This window comes from Uloborus diversus, chromosome 6, assembly GCF_026930045.1.
Source record: "Uloborus diversus isolate 005 chromosome 6, Udiv.v.3.1, whole genome shotgun sequence".
Lineage (NCBI taxonomy): Eukaryota > Metazoa > Arthropoda > Arachnida > Araneae > Uloboridae > Uloborus > Uloborus diversus.
In genome coordinates, this window is record NC_072736.1 from 147,752,335 (window position 1) to 147,770,781 (window position 18,447).

General features: G+C 35.3%; 1 protein-coding gene across 1 annotated transcript in view; it reads left to right on the forward strand.

Annotated features, from left to right (window-relative positions):
* Positions 1 to 18,447, forward strand: part of LOC129225024 (uncharacterized) — a 66,762-nt gene that overhangs the window by 31,470 nt on the left and 16,845 nt on the right. The window contains exon 10 of the mRNA XM_054859570.1: positions 1,982 to 2,143. Coding sequence (XP_054715545.1) covers positions 1,982 to 2,143 — 162 coding nt within the window. The remainder of the gene's footprint in view (positions 1 to 1,981; positions 2,144 to 18,447) is intronic.

Genomic DNA, 18,447 nt, shown 5'->3' on the forward strand with positions numbered 1-18,447 from the left:
CTACAAAAATTGCATAAATTGGTACTTTAAAGTATTATTATCGACATCTTAAAAAACCTGTTCCTACATACTTCTAAAATAGGACCCTCCGCGAAAACATTTTCTGGGTACGGCCTTTTAGACGTAACCAATATAAACACAACTGGAATTAATTAAATTATATGCATATGATTTGCCAATAGATACGAGGGCAAATCAATTGCTATGGGCTATTTCCTATGAATTGCTATTTCCCTATGAATTGCTATGGGCTTTCTTGTTCCGTTAAAAACGAATAACACTTCGCTCCTCATAAGCTGTGGACGGCTGAAGAACAACCGTCATCTTAAATGACTGATAGTAGCTCCGCTCTTCCGAGCAAAAAGCAGATACGGCTGGTATGGTTCAAGGAACTGTCACTGCTGGTAATGTATATGTTCGCTTTGTATTCACAGCCGTATTTTGGCTAAAAAAAATAGGAACAGACTTTTTGATTGCTCTCGTAAATAGGTATAAATGACAAAAATTAAAATTTTGGAAAACTAGTGCAAATGATAGAAACGATTTCACGAATCTGTTTTGTAGCAAATAAATGAGAGTAGCTCTTAAAAATGCTGATATAGAGTGTGAGTTGAATAACCTACTAAATGAGAGAGCTACTACATAATTTCAACTTCAATTGTTTCACTCAAAATTCCACTTTTTCCACTTATATCCGTTTGCCTCTCACTTCGTCAAATCCCTTTATGTCGTTTTCCATGATATAATAGTAGCTAGAATTATCCACTTATAAGGAGAAAAGAAGGTTTACTCTCTCTAGCACCTTCACCCAACAGTGGCAATAGAGCCCATAATTTTGAAGACTGCATGCGTCACTTTTCTTCGTTTTTCAGTGCGTCCAAGAAATTTGTTCTTCTACAATAAGTTCGCCCGGAAAGTAATGTCATTGATTTTATTTTAAAACGAATACATACTCTGATTATTCAAAAACTACGGTAATACATTTTTGTGAACTTTGTTTCTGTTTCCCGAGCAAACTGCTCTCTATTGAGCAAAAGGTTGCCATCAGGAAGAGCTGGAAGAGGTAGATGAAAACCCCGTCCCCGAAAGGCCATCAGCAACAACCACAGACAAAAATATGTGATGAACTCTTGAACTCAGACTGTCGTTTGAGTATTCATTAAATGGCATACAAAGCATTCAAAAAGTATTGTGCAGCACATTGTGATGAACAAGCAGCAAGCGCGAAAAGTGAGAGTGCGAAGGTGATGACCACCCACTTGACCGATACTAAAAGTCAGTAACTGCAGATTTCGTACAGAAAACATTTCAGAAAATTATCTTTCATTACACTGAAATATTATTGTTTCTCTTGCCAAACATTGCTCTCATTTTCAAACGATCTCTCTAACCAGAGGACGAGCGTTAGTACGGTGGAAACAACTCTACCAGTAGACAAACTAATGCCCTACTTGGGGGGGGGGGGAGGAAGGGAAGGATTGCGCATTCACTTGTCTATTAGTAGAACCGTTTCTTCCATACCAGTAAAAATGACCAGAGCGGTTTTCCCCCCAAAGAAAACGTTTTGAAATTAACTTTCCAGTTCTGAATCTGAATAGAATATGTAGCAAAAACAAGTAGAAATAACTCTTATATAGGGATACAAATAATATATAATAACTCTTATATATTATTTGTATCAAAAGTCTACAAATTTCGAGAAACCGCTATAAACCTGGGAATTGGGGTGAGTAAACTCAAAAAGCAGGGAATTTTGAGGGTAAATAAATCTCACCATTTTTCACGTCGTCACCGGGATTAATGTGGGATAATGTATTTGTTTTGAAAGAGTTTATCACAAAATCTAATACCAATACAAATGAAATTACAAAAGAAAAAGGGATATCAAATTTATCCATTATGTTTGAAATGAAGCTGCTCACAGTATAAATACCTAGATTTATAATAAATGTAACCAGCGTGACTTGTTAAATGTTTCCAGGAAACATCACTATAAAGGAGCTTCTCCATTGCCTATTTGCCGGCGATTTTGTTAACAGGGTGCATATGCCAGGACAGAAACTACGCGAACTGTTGGAACACTCTGTATGGAATTACGATCCGGCTGGCGTCACCGCGTCTGGTTCTTTCTTGCAAGTTTCAGGTAAACGCTTTTACGTTCAATTTTTAGAACCCCTAATCTCACTCAGTCTGAATCACTTCACTGTATTAGCTAATAATTCTGCTGCCCATGGCGAAGGTTTTTGAGTGCTATCTCCACTTTGTACTATAATTATTATCTTTTTAAAACACATCAAAAGCATGCATGTTGCATTCTGCAACAGCAGCTGCAAAAATAAATAAATAAGTAAAATAAAATAAAACTAAATAAAAATGTAAAAAATATATTTAAAAAAAAGTTTTGACGCAAATCCGATAGCGGTCCGTATAAAATGTGTGCAAGTTTGGTGATGTGTTCAAGACGGAAAATATTTTCAGCCTCCCCCGCCCTCCGCCCGCATGCAGGCTCAAGGAAAAATTTATGTGTATAAATGTTGTAGATTTTTACAATGCCAGTTTTGGAATTTGTGTTTGATTTAAATTTTAAGCCTTTAAATTGTAATATTTAAGCGTTTTGACATCATAATTCCAAAAAATGTAAAATCCGGAAGTAAGTGACGAGAGGGGGGTCTGGGGGTTCACCCCCAGAAACATTTTCAAGTTAAAGTCCAAAAAACGCTATGGTAGGCCATTTTGGTAAAGTTCTGGGAAAGGAGGGGTTCAGGGACTCTTACATCAATTATTTTAAACTGATAGTCCCAAAATCACAATTTTGGGCAGCCTTCAAAAATATTAGAGAAAGGTAGGGAGGGGAAGGCGCTCTAGGCTCTCCCGGAAATCGAAGTTTTAAAAACGAAATTGTACTCCATCTTTCAATCTTTCATAACGTTTATTGAATGCACTATGGAAGGGATGGAGTTCAGGAACCCTCCTTCGGCAATATTTTGAAATTGAAGTTCCAAAAACGCAATTTTAGACGATGTTGGATAATGTTAGGGGTAAAAGCGTTCGCAGCGCCCCACCATTAGTTTTTGCCGATTCGTAAACATTTTTATTGTAGCAATAAAATCGCTTAGGACATAAGGTTTTCACTTTTACAACATAACTCAGTTCTGATCGGAATGTCTACATAAGATAGCGCCAACAAAACAGAAAAGAAGGAAAGGTGGGAGAAGGGTATGGTCGACTAATGATAATGAACTGGCACCATTCCCCCACGCAGTCTTCATTTGAAAAAGAATTCTTTTATAAGATAGCAGGTGGTGAAATTAGCAATAAAACATCGCTTCAGTGAAGTAGATATATTTTTTAAACAGGGTATCGTTTCCAATATTCATTAATTAAAAAAAGAATTAGGGGAAATGAATCTTAACCCCACCCAGGCAAGGTTCCCGAATCGCATCCCTCTTAAGGCACTCAAATACAGCCTAAAGTGGCGCTTTAAATTTTCAGCATCAAAACATTTTCCGAAGAGAACTCCGGACACCCTTCCTCTGAGTTCACCACAAATGTCCTAAATTTCAATTTTTAAGGCTTTAGTCTAAATTGTTTTGCAGGAATAGTACCCCTCTTGCCTATAAACATGACTTATGACAGCCTAAAAGTTTTAATACTTTAATTTTGGAAACGTTTTGAAAGAACCTTCCTACACCCTTCCCCTTTAAGTCATCCAAAGATAGCCCAAAACAAAGCTCTTAAAATTTCAGAATAATATTTCGGGCTGGGGTGCGGAATACCCCCCCCCCCCATTCATTGTGTTTACTAAACGCAGTGTAAGTTTTTGTTTAAGATTTATTTTTCTATTGAGAGAGCAACTCCCTTCCCCACATCGCCAAAGACAACAGAAAGTTTTAAGACTTCAATTTCGAAAATGTTTCAAGAAAGACCCCTGAATTCCCTAACTCTTAACTCACTCAAAAATAGCCAAAATAGCATTTCAATACTTCAGCATGGAGAAATTTTCGGGGAGAGAGAGACGCCCCCCCCCCTCCCCGAACTCCTTCCCCTTGGACTTAAATTTGCGGTTTCGTCTTTTCATCACCGAAGATTTAAGAATTTAAATTCTAAAACTTATTGAGAGGAAGCCTTCGAATTCAGCCTTCTTAAGTCTTTTAAAGATTACCTAAAGCTGAGTTCTGAATACTTCAGCTTTGAATATTTTTTGGGAAAGGGGAACCCCGAACCTAAAAGTTTCAAGACTTCAATTACAAACACTTTTCGGGAGAGGGTCCCAAATGCCATTTCACTCAAGTCATTTAATTATAGCCTCAAATAGGTTTTAATAAATCAGCTACAAAACATTTTAATGTCAAAACACCAACACCATCTCTCATAAATTCACCAAAGATTGCCTAAATTGGTGTTTTTAAGACTTCAGTTTTTTATTTTTTAAAACCTCCCCCTCCCCACTTTTACATTATTAAAGACAGCCTAAAACGTTTTGACTTTTAAATTTTTAAGAGTTTGCAGAGGAGAAATATCGAACCACTTCTAGCCTCAAAAATGGCTTTCAATTCAGTTTTTCGATATTTTATACCGGAACCCTTGAGTAACCCCCCCCCCCTACATTGTCCAAGATATCAAAGTTTTAAGACCTCATCGTGGGTTAATTTGCGGACTGTACCCTCTTCGCAAGAGCAGCGTTTTTTCGCAAACTCGTGCTGCCGTTATTTTTCTTCTTTCCTTTCTCTCTCTCCCCCTCCCATATTTCCATTCTAGCGAGTGTTAGATTCAATGACATTGGAATTTAGTGATTCCTCAAGTCTTTGCAAAAAAAATGCAGGAACGGTTGCCCATTGGTGTTTCTAACCAGTTTGAAATTGCCCCTCGATTATTTCCAAAATTCCCATTTTCATTGAAATCTTCAAAATCCCTGATAGTTTGTTTTACCTGGTATGTGGACGCCCTTTGCTGTGGCGAAAACATTTCATCTTGTCAGCAATCACTCTCATTCGGTAATTCAGATTCAATTCTTAAGACATTTTAAGAGCGTACATAATTTTCATTTATGCGTGTAAAATTTGAAAAAAAAAAAAAAAAAAAACTGCAAATGAAAAAAACGAAAGGATGATCGAAAATAGCATGAGTAAGGGCTAAATTTTCAATTAGAGCCGATTATTTCGAAAAATCAGGGAGAATAGCGAGCAACTCCTCGGTCTGCAATGCAGTGAGTTGGAAAAAACAGCTATACCTAAAAAGAGTCTAACGGCGCGAGTCGAAAAGCCACTCCTTCAAAAGCACGTTGCAAAGAAAACAAGCCCATGGCGGAAAATCGAGAGAATGACGATGTAAATTCGTGGTTATGGAACGGTCCTAATTAAAGCATATTTTTCAAACGTTCAAATTTTCTTTTTAAGTAAAAACTGAAAGAAAGTCATCGAATTTCTTTCCGTCCCGACCTCCGTCTCGGAAATTTTGTCCAGGACGGAAATCCGTCCTGAGACGGAAGGTCTTGCATCCATGGCCGTAACTGTCTCAAGAACTGTAATTTGCTCACCATCTAGAATTTGAGAATAAGATCAAAAATCACGATCTAAAATTACAAAAATTAGGAGTGTGTTTTATTGTCGGCATTTTGGGATAAAAATATCAATGTAACAGAAAATAAAAAAAAAAAAAAATCTTTTTTTTCCAAGTTTCAGTTTTGATGATGCAAAAGTTTCAATGTTTGGTAAAAAGTTTAAATATGGTGTTCAAATATTTTCTTTTTCCAAAACTGAAGTTATTTTTAGTCTATCTTTGGGAAGGAAGAGTTCGGGAACTCTCATGTGGAAATTTCTAGAGGAGAACTTGTAACCTACGAACCTACCTTTTGTGACGTTGGAAATAGGGTGTGGTTGAGACACTTAGGAGTAAGTGTCAGAGTGACGGGGCTGGCCCAGAAATTTGTAGAAGTTTTCAAAACGCAAATGTTAGGCTATATATTGACGCGTTAGGGGAGGATTTGAGTGAAGGCTTAAGGGAAAAAAAATGATGCATCGCTCATTTCAGTTGTGACTGTGCTTAATTTATTAGAGGTTAACACATGTCTGCAAAAGCTGGCACAACTGAAGACTAATAGATACTTCCGTTTCCGCCTGTAAACTGGATGCTTGCCTTTCCATCTCATTGGTGCTCAGACTGTATACAGGTTACAGGGTGCAGGGGCGGATCCAGAAAGAATTCTTGGACGCGGCCATTTGGAAAAATACGATGCTTTGGAATTTTTTTTTTTTTGAATTTTACAAATATCAATATAGTCCACCTTTAAGTAGAGTATTTTTTAAGGAATTTTCACTAGGTGACACAAGTTTAACATAAAGGCTGTAACCTTCCCAACAATTTTCCTCTTAACACACGTGTGCATATATCGTCGCCTCCAAGTGGTATTCCTGTAATAAGTACTGTGTTCTGAGACGACTGTATAGGACTTCTGATTTAAGAGGAAGCCGATATGAATTAACTGTAACCATAATATTAACACCGAAGTGAAGGGGGCCCGGGGGTTTCTCCCCCGTAAAATTTTCGAATTTGTAGTCTTAAAAAAACATTTTAGACGATCTCTGGTAATGTTAGGGGAAGAGGTTCGGTGGCGCTTCCATGTCTATTTTTTGAAGTTTTGACTTTGAGGAATAATTTGGACTTTTTTTACATTTAGCTCTAAAAAAGGCTTTTAACTATTTTTGAAAGTTTCTCAGGGTGGCCATGGCCCCCTCTCATTCCTTTCCTTTTAGTTAGATTTTGTATGTATCATAAGGGAAATGTTTTGCATTTTTGGTCAAAAAAAGGGGATTTTAATACTTGAAATTTTCTCGGTGTTGGCTATGGCCCCCTCCCTGGATCCGCCCATGACAGGGTGTTCTGTTTTAACCTGCAAAAACCTCTATTTTCGCAACCGTTAGTCTTAGATGCATACTTCCAATTGCAAAAATATTCAAAATCAGATGCAGAGTTAAGACATTGAAAATTTGAAGTAAAAGTAGAAATGAGTAAAAAAATACAAAACTTGACTTTTCATACGGGCCCCAGGTACCCAACATATGTTTAGGGAAATAATCTCCATTGAAAAACAATTCCAACACAAAAAGTTTGAAATTAGTACGACCAATATTCACAGAGATATGAAATGCAGCGTTTTGCGACTTACACCACTCAACACTCGCCGTCAATAACACCTTTTTGGGGGAAATATAGCAGTTAACAAGTGTTAAAAATTGTATTCATGCAGAGTGTGGTTTTTCAAATTGATCCAGGTTATGTAATGTGTTTTTGCGTATCACTGCATTACATTTGCATGAATTTTTGAATAGCAATGAAAATATAAATACCTAGTTTTTTTTTTACTTTGACAACCTGTCATTCTTCTGAAAGGGCAATAAGTTCTAATCTTATCTTCTGTACGACCCCTTAAAACTTTGAACTGGAATATCTCCTTGAGTTCTGATAGAAAAAAATGTCAAGTTTTTTGTATCAGTAATTGTTTTCAACAAAGATTATTTCTCTAAATATAAGTTAGGGGACCAAGGGAACGTATAAAATGTTAAATTTTCTACTTTTTGACTCATTTTAATTTTTGCTTCAAACTTTCAATATCTTAACTCCGCATCAGATTTTGTAACTGCAATGGGGTCGCTTCCGAAATTTTTTCTAAAAGAGCATGTTTAAAAACATAGGATCTGACCAGTTTTTAAATAATTTGACAGTTTAATATTTTTAAAAAATTACATAAATCGGTGCGCTTATTGTTTACGCTTCTGCCGATGACATTACAAATGATAAAATGCCATTCGCAGAACGTAATATTTAATTTGCTACTTTACTCACGTGTATTGGCAATGATACTGTTTGACCGCGGATTGTATGGAATTGGCAAACATCCAGTTAAGGCGACTCCATCTGAATGAGGGGAAAAATAAAAATATTATTCGCGTATTCCGCGCATTTGAATGAGACTCTGCTTAATTTAGAGGCTAACATACATCTGCAAAATCTGACATCCCTGAAAACAAAGAGATGCTTCCATTCCTTGTAGTTACTTTGTGGGTGGGAACTAACGAATTAGGCCATAGTAACAACAACAACAATGAGTTTACTAAGGAATGGGATTCCCTGTTGGACAAAGCAACCAACTGTTCGGCAAATGTCCAAGTGGTTGCTTTGCTTCCCAGATATGGAGTGCATAGGAGTTGGTTAAATCAACGGGCTAGGTGTATGAACCTGGTACTCAAGGAAATTTGCGTTAAGCGTAGTATCAGGTTTATTGATGTGTGGAGTAAATGTAAACGCGATTGGATTGCTAGGGATGGCCTGCATCTGAGCTCTACGGGGGTCAAAATGGTTAGTGGTTTGGTTTTAGAGGATTCAAAATCAAAAAACTAAGTTGGAATGGGGAGCATGCTTTTAGGAGCAGAATTCGAATGGGTACTAACTATTGGGATTTTAGTAGAAACGGAAATAGGGTGGCTAGTAAGAGAAAAGATTTTAATAGTTGGGATTCAAATAATCGCGCAGCATTAAATAAAGGTAAGATGGGGTTACTTAAGGTTTATTATACAAATGCTCGTAGTATTAAGAACAAGACAGAAGAATTGAAAAAAATAACAATAGACGAGAGGTTGGATATTATTGGAGTTACCGAGACATGGGCTACCGAAAGTGATGATGATTTATTATCTATTGCTGGGTATAATTTGTTTAGACAAGATAGAGTAGGTAAAAGAGGTGGTGGGGTTTTGTTTTATGTCAGAGACACTTTAACTTGCAATGAATTGGTAATTAATGATAAACCTAATGAGATTGATATGATTTGGCTGGAGTTGATGAGCAATAAGGGCAATAAACTACGTTTAGGGAAGATTTATAGGCCACCCAACTTAAGGGTGCTCTTCACTGAGAGTCTGAAAGATTCGGATCTAATGTTAACCTACCAGGAAAGTTGGAGCTTGTTTTACAAATTCTTGTGAAGTTTTCGGATCAATTTTTTTTCTGAGTATTTTTCAAGACTATGTCTGTGTATTTTAGTTTTTACTTTTTTGATGTGTCCATTCTCCGATTTTTTAAAATTCGAGAAAAAATGAATTTCTTCGAAAACGAGGTACTGTTGGACATTTCGCTCTGTAAAACATCTGGAACTCGTGCTATCGAAATTTTAAGAACGCCCTAACACGCAAAATATTTCCAGCTCTCTTTTGAGATCTTGTTTGAAATAATGCGACCATTTTTTAAAGAAATATCGGGTTCTAACTATTGAAAAAAATTTCAAAATACATTCACTTTTTGCATTCGCCCCGCCCCTCATAGTAAACGCCCTTTTTTGAGGGGAGAGCGCTAATGGGGTGTAAGATTTATTACCCTCTCATTAGTTCCCCTCAATGACCTTTGCTGGACGTTCTCCTCTTTTTTCCTAAGGCTTTCTTGAAGAATCAAGTGCTTTTGAAAGTGATTTCATGTAGATGCGTGCTATTAGCTGTTAAATTAGCAATATCTGCTTTTTTTTTTTTTTTTTCAAATTTGTGGTTTGAAAAGAAATAGATTGGAAAGGGATATTTCTGAGTCAAATTGTTTATTAACAATATAATGAACATTGTTACAATGCTGTCGAATGCGAAAAGTTGACATTTTTCCCTTCCAGTATAAAAATATTTTTATATATGGATTAAATCGTATTCCAGATTCCAGATACTAGGTATTTTGCATCGTTTTACATGTGTTTTATGTTACTACAAATGTACACACATAAAGTGCTTTCCACAGCTCAACAAACGTTTTTGAAAATTATTTGTGTCTTTAAGAGCCAGACTCGTCAAATTTCTTTAGAAGGTAGATACACATTGAACATGTAATTCATAATATACAGTAAAATTCATCGAATTTCAGAATCGGGACTAGAAATTTATTTGGTTGAAACAAGTATTTCGTTGCATTAGTATACGTTGTAATAGGATTTTACTGTATTTCTCTTTTAGAATACTTTCTAAGGAAGAAAACGATGCATAATTTGACCCCAAATAGAATCGTGAAACGTTTCTTATGGGGTCGCAATATTACTCCTTATTTTAAGACATGTACGATATTATACAGTTTTTAAAACATTACGTGAGAAACAAAATAGCATAATTTTTATTTTCCAGTGCAGCAATGCGAATTGTAGCTAATTTTATTTTTATTAAAGACTATTTCCTAGCTTACATTTTGTGTCATAATTCCTGCGTTTTACCTCAAGTTTTTATTTATTGCCAGAAACAATGAAAAAAAAAAAAAAGTTAAAATACTTATTTTTAATTAACTGTTTTGGAAATAGCTTAAATATATCGATATTGTGATTAACTGCAAGTTTTGAGTGTTTAAATCAAAAAATCATGTACTTGTGTTATTCCATACTTTTCAGAGTGAATCAAGCTTGGACAGATAGTCTTTACAATTAAAAAACATGTTTTATATATTTTTAAGTACGTTGCTTAAATATTATTTCTCCAACAGCGCTTTCATTTTTGGGAAACAACTAAAATTCAGGACAATATTTATTCTTCCAGAAAAAAATGAGTTTTTTTTTTTTTTTTTTTTGAGCAATTGCGAATGCTTATTATCTTTACTTGACCAAAGCTGATGTTGCTCTGATTTTTCAGATTGTCATGATGACAAGAATAACTCTAGCTCGTTGTTTTAATATTTACTAAGAAGTCAAATTTTCGTCGCCATGGTTACTAATTGTTTGTGTTCATTCAAGGTTTAACTTTAAAGTAGATTTTACTTTTAAAAGGGGAGAGGGGTGTAAAATTACATTTCAGGAAAAAAAAACATCAATGTGGATGAAATTAAAAACAAAATTTCATCCAAATACAAAATTTCCAGATTACTAATACAGACATTTAAGATTGATAAGAAAACAAAAATACAGAAGGCTTTCTGATGTCTTCAGAAACTTTTCACAATAGAAATAGTTTTTTTTTTTTTTAATTTATCTTTTTAAGAATTTGGAAGCTGTATTTTTGGAGAATAAAAATACTTTTCAAAAACATTACTTCAGTTGCGGAAAACATTCCGTACACCAACATACTCATTAAATACATAGAAAATCATGAAAAATATATTAGTAATTTAATATGATTCGGTTAATGTAAAAAACACACCATGCTAGAATTACTAAGCATTGTATGTATTAGTTTTAATGACGTTTTCAGCCTTAAGGTGTGAACAATATAGAATGGGGGTTACAAGTTTTCACTGCTTTCTATTTTCATTCTCAGAAGCTAGATCAGTATTTTAATACAATGTAGAAAAAATTAATTACGGGCATTAATGGTTTTCAGGTCACATAAGCACCCCCCCCCTCCTCCCTTAAAAAAAACATCATTAAAGATCGTCTTAAATTTCGTTTTTATGACTTTAATTTCGAAAAATTTCGGGAAGGGAGTTTGCGAAAAGTCCTTTTTTGACCATAAAAAAAAGTCGTCTAAAATTGCATTTTTGGAACTTTGATTTCAAAAACTTGCATGTCCCAGAACGTTACTAAAGATGGCCTACAATCATGTTTATAACACTTTGAAAATTTTGCCTCCCCCCCCCCCCCCCAACATCACACTAAGACTGCGTTTTTAGACTATTTCGAAAAATTCCGGGGAAAGCTTCCGAACTCCCCGTTTCCAAATACTACCAGAGATCGTTTAAAACTGCATTTTGAAAATTTTATTTTCGAGAAAATTAAAAGGCATAGCCCTTAAACAGAGTGCTTGGAAAAATAGGGAGTATTTCTGAGTAAATAGTATGCTTACGATAAAGATCATATTAATTAAATATAGAAATGGTTCCCTCTCTTAAACAAGAAGCTAAATCCTTTCTCTCGCTGTATTTACATATTACTAGGAGTCAATAGAATAGAAAATGTGGGATCTCAAAAAAGATTTTTGTTCAGTACGAATGATAAAATTACTAATAATCATTTGATTAGAACATTCATTTTATTCTGTGACTGAAGACACGATACTATAATTTTTCGGCACAGAAGTGCGTAACACAGAACTTCAAAAAAAAAGTTTGTCTTGGTTTTTCTTTTCTTTTTTTTTTTTAAATTGTGAAATACCCTTACTTGTACTTATAATTGCTTTCCTAAATGTAAGCTGTTCATTTTCATTTTTGTCGTAACTTTATGTATTTCCTGCAAATCTGTTTCTTGCCCTTTTTTTATTTTTTATTATTGATTCATTAAATGCAAGATGCATGAAAACGAGGCAGAGCGATAAAAACTTTAAAATCTGGCAGAGCGAGGCGTTGAGATTTTTTTCACCTAAGTATTTCGAGATTTTTTTTTTTTCAGGCAGATATATATCTAGGTAATATTTTCGTACCTCCTGAGAAAAAGGACAACCCTTAATATTTATTACATGACAACTAACGAGGATCAGATACTCACAAGACTTATTAGAAAATTTTAATAAAAACTCAATGTGTTGAAGCAGAAGCACTATATACACTATAATAACCAAAAGTATTGGGACACTTTCAAAAATTCACATTTTTAGGGATTTCTCGAGAAATAATAGACCAATTGCTCTATAATTTGTTTCGCTTAAAATGTATACTCTAGTTGTCATTTTCCAATAAAAATTAAGTCTGCTATTCATTTAGGGACCAACAACAAATTGAGGAAATAAAAAAAAGGTTTGTTTGATCATTTTTCATTGTAAATTGCTGGGAATAAGCTATAATTTTCAGAAATGAGTTAAAAATCTATCAAAAACTTATTTTTACATTTTTGTGAAAGTATCTCTTATACCCATGGAAATATAAGCATTTCTTTCAAAAATGCAATTTTTTTTTGAAGGTTTTCGCCTCATATCACGCAGAGTATTTCGTCAAACGTTATTAAACTTTTAGAATATTTGACAGCATTTTAGAGAGACATAATAATAAAATTTGAAGTTAAAATAAGGAAAAATTGATGAAATATGAACAATTAAAGCAATTAATTTTGCACTGCGCATGCACGGAAGATAGCAATTTATAACGTTCATAATCCAAAGCTCAGATACTTCCTACAATCCATGAAAAAAATTCCACCGCAATTTCTTTAAAATTTAAAAAGTTATCAGCGATCTAATGAGCCGAATTTCTATAATTCTAGGATAGGCGACGAATGGTAAGGGGTCGTTCGCAAACTGGCAACACTTTCCTGCCATCGTTACAGAGTGATTCATGATAAGAACGTATATTTTGTTGCTGGTCCCCTAAATGAATAGCAGACTTAATTGTTATTGGATTTGACGTCTGGAGTATACTTTTCATGTGAAAAAAATTAGAGCAGAGAGCAATTGGTCTTTTATTTCTCGAGAAATCCGTAAAATTGTGAATTTTTGAAAGTGTCCCAATACTTTTGGTCATAAGTGTATGTAATACCTCATGTATTTTGCCGAATTTAGTAACTGGGAATTTGAGACTCTAAAAGTGCTAGGTTTAGCTTTATTCCAAAATTTCAGCGTAAGATAGTTTACAAACATTGAGAGTGGGTGAAGGGGTGATTTGTGCCTTTGAGTTTGGAGCAGGGTGAGCACCCCTGCATACAAACAAAGATCACAGAAAAATCTTTAATTTTTCAAATTCAGGAAATCCTTCTCCGTAGCCGTCCGCGACTTTGCCGTTATTATGCTCAATTTGAAAGAACTTTCACCATAACAACCCCTTGAGAAATGCTATCGTAGCCTTCTCATCTGCATATAGTAATTAGATAAATAAATAAATATTTTTTCAAAAAGAAAAGGATTCAAAGATAAAGATTGGGGGAATTTTCTGGTCACCAGTGGTGAGAAAAGGCAATTATAGTAGCCACATTTTTTGTAGTCGCCACTCCATTTGTAAAACAGGTAACTAACCAACAAAGTAGCATTTAATTTACCACTAAAATATAAATATTATCAGTTCAAATAAAGGTTAATGTAACTAATTAGTGGCATTAATGTTAATTGTACAATCAAGTATTAACTATGCAAAGAGGATCTAGTTTCATTTTTAAGAAGAATGTTTTCTGACAACTCGGATGGGGTTGGGGAGAGTGGCAAACAGGCAGCGGAAGCGAAACAATTTTGCCAACCGATAACTGGTATTTTTAGTCCCCACTTTTATTCGGTACTTGATTTTTCAAATATATTAAGTAGGATCATCCATTTTTAAAGAAAATTTTTTGGTTAGAATTTAGAGTTCATTTCGTTAAAATTCAGTGTGGTCATGCAGGCTTCTTTTTCCTTCCTTTTTTGAAATCATCAATTTTCAATAACGAACATTTTTCTAAAAATAAAACGAATTTATGAATTTATTTACTGCAAATATTCATTCATTCGTTAATTTTTCCTAGATGAGATCTGAAACCGTATTAATGAGGGAAAAAATCTTCGTTTCAAAATTAATTTTAGTGCGAATACAAATAAATTAATATCACAAGTAGGATTGCAAAATGCGCGGCAATGTAAAATGCCGCGCCTATTACATTGAGTTATTTTTCTTTTACCTATGTAGTCAAGACTCAAGAGGGAAAGAACTAGAATTTCCTTGGAAGGGTCTGTAAAAAGCTGCGGTTTCATTTCGCCGACAGCTATACCTCCCTTGACTTGCACCTGCAAAATGTGACAGGTCACATGATCCACACTTTCATCGGTCACCGTTCGTTCTATTGGTTGTTGAAGTGTCAATCACTTCACTGATGTACACTGCTTTCGTTTAAAGAAAAGGCCCATTTTCAAGCGAGATCGTTTTTCTTCCCCACTGAAGAGCAGCCTTAAGCCAGGGTCAAGATGAACAGATGTTTAGTATTATCAGTGACATTTCAAGCAAGGGGTCAGTCATTATAATGGGAGATTTTAATTTTCCAGGAATTGATTGGAATAATTTTTACCATAGTAATAGCAGAGAAGAGGAATTTTTGAAAGTAATTGGTGACTGTTTTTTAGATCAAATTGTAACTCAGGGTACTCGACAGGACGTGATTTTGGATCTAGTTTTCTGTGATATGGAAGGTTCTGTTCATGGGTTATGTGTAGGGGAACACATTGGAGACAGTGACCACAACAGTATTAGGTTTGGGATTAAATTTGATACGCACAAAGTAGAGAATTTTAGGTTTGTGCCCAATTTCAGAAATACTGATTTTGTGGTACTTAAGCAGAGTTTGAAAGCAGTTTTTTCTTCTGGATTGGACAATAGCGATGTGAATCTTCAGTGGGCAGAGTTTAAGGAAAAGCTAGCGAAAACGGTTGGGGATCATGTTTCTTTTAGGAGAAAGGGTGTCAACACTAAAATTTGGCCAATGTGGTTCTCCAGGGAAACTAAAGACGCTCTAAATTACAAGCAAGCTGCTTTTCATAGGTTTAGAGAAACTGGTTACAGTGCAGGCTGCAATATTGTAAGGCAAGGCGTAAATTTAAGTATTTGGTACGGATTCAGAAAAGGGAGTTGGAGCAAAGACTGGCAGATAACATAAACAGGAATCCCAAGAGGTTTTTTGCATATGCTAATTCGGGGAAAGTTCGAAATAGTCATATTGGGCCACTGGTTGATGAGCACGGAATTTTAATTCAGGACGATAGTGATATTGCTAATGTTCTTAATAAATTTTTTTCGAGTGTTTTTAACGATAACTGTATCTCAACAGTTGACACCAACAAGACACAAGCTATAGTACAGCTTGAGGACTTTGTATTTTCCAGGGATGACGTTTTACTTCATTTGAAACAAATTAAAGAGACTAAGGCTCCGGGACCTGATAATATTTATCCAAAAATTTTAGTTGAATGTGCGGAGGAATTAGCAGATGTAATCGTAAATATTTTCAATGCTTCTTATAACTCGGGGACAGTGCCAGAGGACTGGAAGCTGGCAAACATTACACCGCTCTTCAAGAAAGGGTCTAAAGGAAGTGCGGGAAATTATAGACCTGTGAGTCTAACTTCGGTGGTTTGCAAAATTTTTGAAACATTGATAAAAATTAAGATAGTAAATTTTCTAGAGACTAATAATCTATTGACTAGTTTTCAGTACGGTTTCAGGAAAGGTAAATCTTGTGCAACTAATTTATTACATTTCTATGATAAAGTTACCATGGCTTAGGATAATAAGAAGCCTGTAGATGTTGTTTACATTGATTTTCAAAAAGCTTTCGATAAGGTACCGCATGTTGCTCTACTTAGCAAATTAGCTGATATAGGAATAGGAGGGAAAACTTTCATTTGGGTAAAAAACTGGCTGACCGGAAGGAAACAAAGGGTAGTTGTAAGGGGAAATTATTCTAATTGGAGTGAGGTTTTAAGCGGGGTTCCTCAAGGATCAGTGTTAGGGCCTGTTTTGTTCATTGTTTTTATGAACGATATTCACAAAAATATTTCTGGGAACATGAATTGTTTTGCTGATGATGTCAAAGTTATGTGGACTGTAGAAAATGAAGAACAAGCAAAGCAGCTGCAAGAGGATCTAGATCATATTACGGAGTGGGCTGGTAAATGGGGTATGGCTGTTAATGTTGGGAAATGTCAAGTGCTACATTTAGGGCATGGAAATAAGTGTACAAGTTATTATTTGCAAGGTTCAGTCATTAGTCAGGCAGACAAAGTTACTGATCTGGGGGTCTTAAAAGTCAGGATTTAAAGTTTAGCCAACAGTGCAGCATTGCTAGTAACAAGGCCAATAAGATGCTTGGGTTTATCAATAGATCTATTTCAAACAAATCTAAAGAAGTTCTTCTGCCCTTATATAGAAGTTTGGTAAGACCTCATTTGGAGTATGCTGTTCAGTTTTGGTCTCCTTATCTTAAGAAAGACATTAATGTATTGGAAAGGGTTCAAAGGCGAGCTACAAGGCTAATAAATGGACTTTCTCACTTAGACTATGATTCCAGGCTTAGAAGGCTAAAAATGAACAGTCTTGAGCAAAGAAGAGACCGAGGGGACATGATTCAGTTGTTTAAATTTATTAAAATGAAAGATGTTACGGGGCTGAAGTTTAGCACTGAAAACAGGACAAGGGGTCATTGTTTTAAGCTATTTAAATCTCAGGCTAACATTGATGTTAGGAAAAATTATTATTTTAGCAGGGTAGTGGAACCTTGGAACAGTTTACCGGAAGAGGTGGTAATGAGCAAGGGAGTAGATAGTTTTAAGAGGGCCATTGATCTTCACTGGGGATTGTAAATTGACTAGGACCAGTCTAGCTGGGCCCAGAGCCTGTTGCTGGTCGTCACTTTTGTATTTGTATTTGTATTTCCGCGTGTAAACCGGATGTTTGCCTTTCCATACAATCCGTGGTTAGACAGTAGGCTTAGCAAGCGTTGAGCGCAATATTTAATTCGCTTCGTGATTATCATAATGTGGAATCCGGTAGACAGATGCGCCAAAAGTTCATCACTTGTGACGTCATAAAGCCCACGTCTTGTTTGAAAAATGGGACAGTTTAAAAAATTAATTAAAAAATAACTGTTGGGAAAATGAAAGTATTTTCTGAGTCATGTTATTATTTTTGCTTATTCCATCAATTTCAGTAACTAAAAGTAGTACTTTTGACTGTAGGAAACAACCCCATTGTGCATCTAGGACTAACGGTTGCCAAAATAGAGGTCTTTGCAGGTTAAAACGGAACACCCTAGAAATAGGTACACACAGTGGCGTAACTAGGGTGGGGCGGAGGGGGCGGTCCGCCCCGCACGGCGCTTTTCAGGGGGCGGCAAATTAACCTTTTTGATGCGGAAAAAAATTAATCGCATTTTTCAAATAAAAGGAAATTATGGTTTTAATCTGTTACTGCAGGCAAAAAGAAAATCTTCGAATTGTAAGACTTTTGTGCCCTACCATATTAAAATTAATTTCATACAAAACTTTTTGTTTCCTTCCAAAAACTATCAAAAGTATTTCTTGATAGCATATTAGTACAATTCCTTGTTCTGAGGGGGCGGCAGTGGACCAATGCTTTTTTTAGACTGTAGAAGTTAACTCCAGGAGGAAGTAAACAATGAAGTTTTCCAATTTTCTTTGTAAAAAGAATTAACCCTGGCTTTTAAGAGATTTTCCTGAAAACCTCCCAGTTAAACAAAAACTATTTTATTTTTTTTACTTTCAGGGAAAATGGTGATAAGAGTAAGAAAGGGAGTGGATGTGAAAAATGGTACACGAAACAATTTATTGCTCATCAAAGGGGTGGCTTTATACGTTGCAGAGTTTACTTTGATTTCTCTTTCATTACAATTGTTCTCTATTCCAAAAGAAATTTGTTTTCTCGTTTTTGAGGGTAGAAAATCTATCCGAAAACTTTGGATCACATGTCAGTCTACTCTATGGAAGGTAAACAAATTTCATTTTTTAACATGTGGTTTGCTTCCTCAACTTGGGCAAACATGTTTGGAATTGTTTTTTGGCGTATTCAGTTCCAAATAATCCACCTCCACTCTGTAGTCTAACA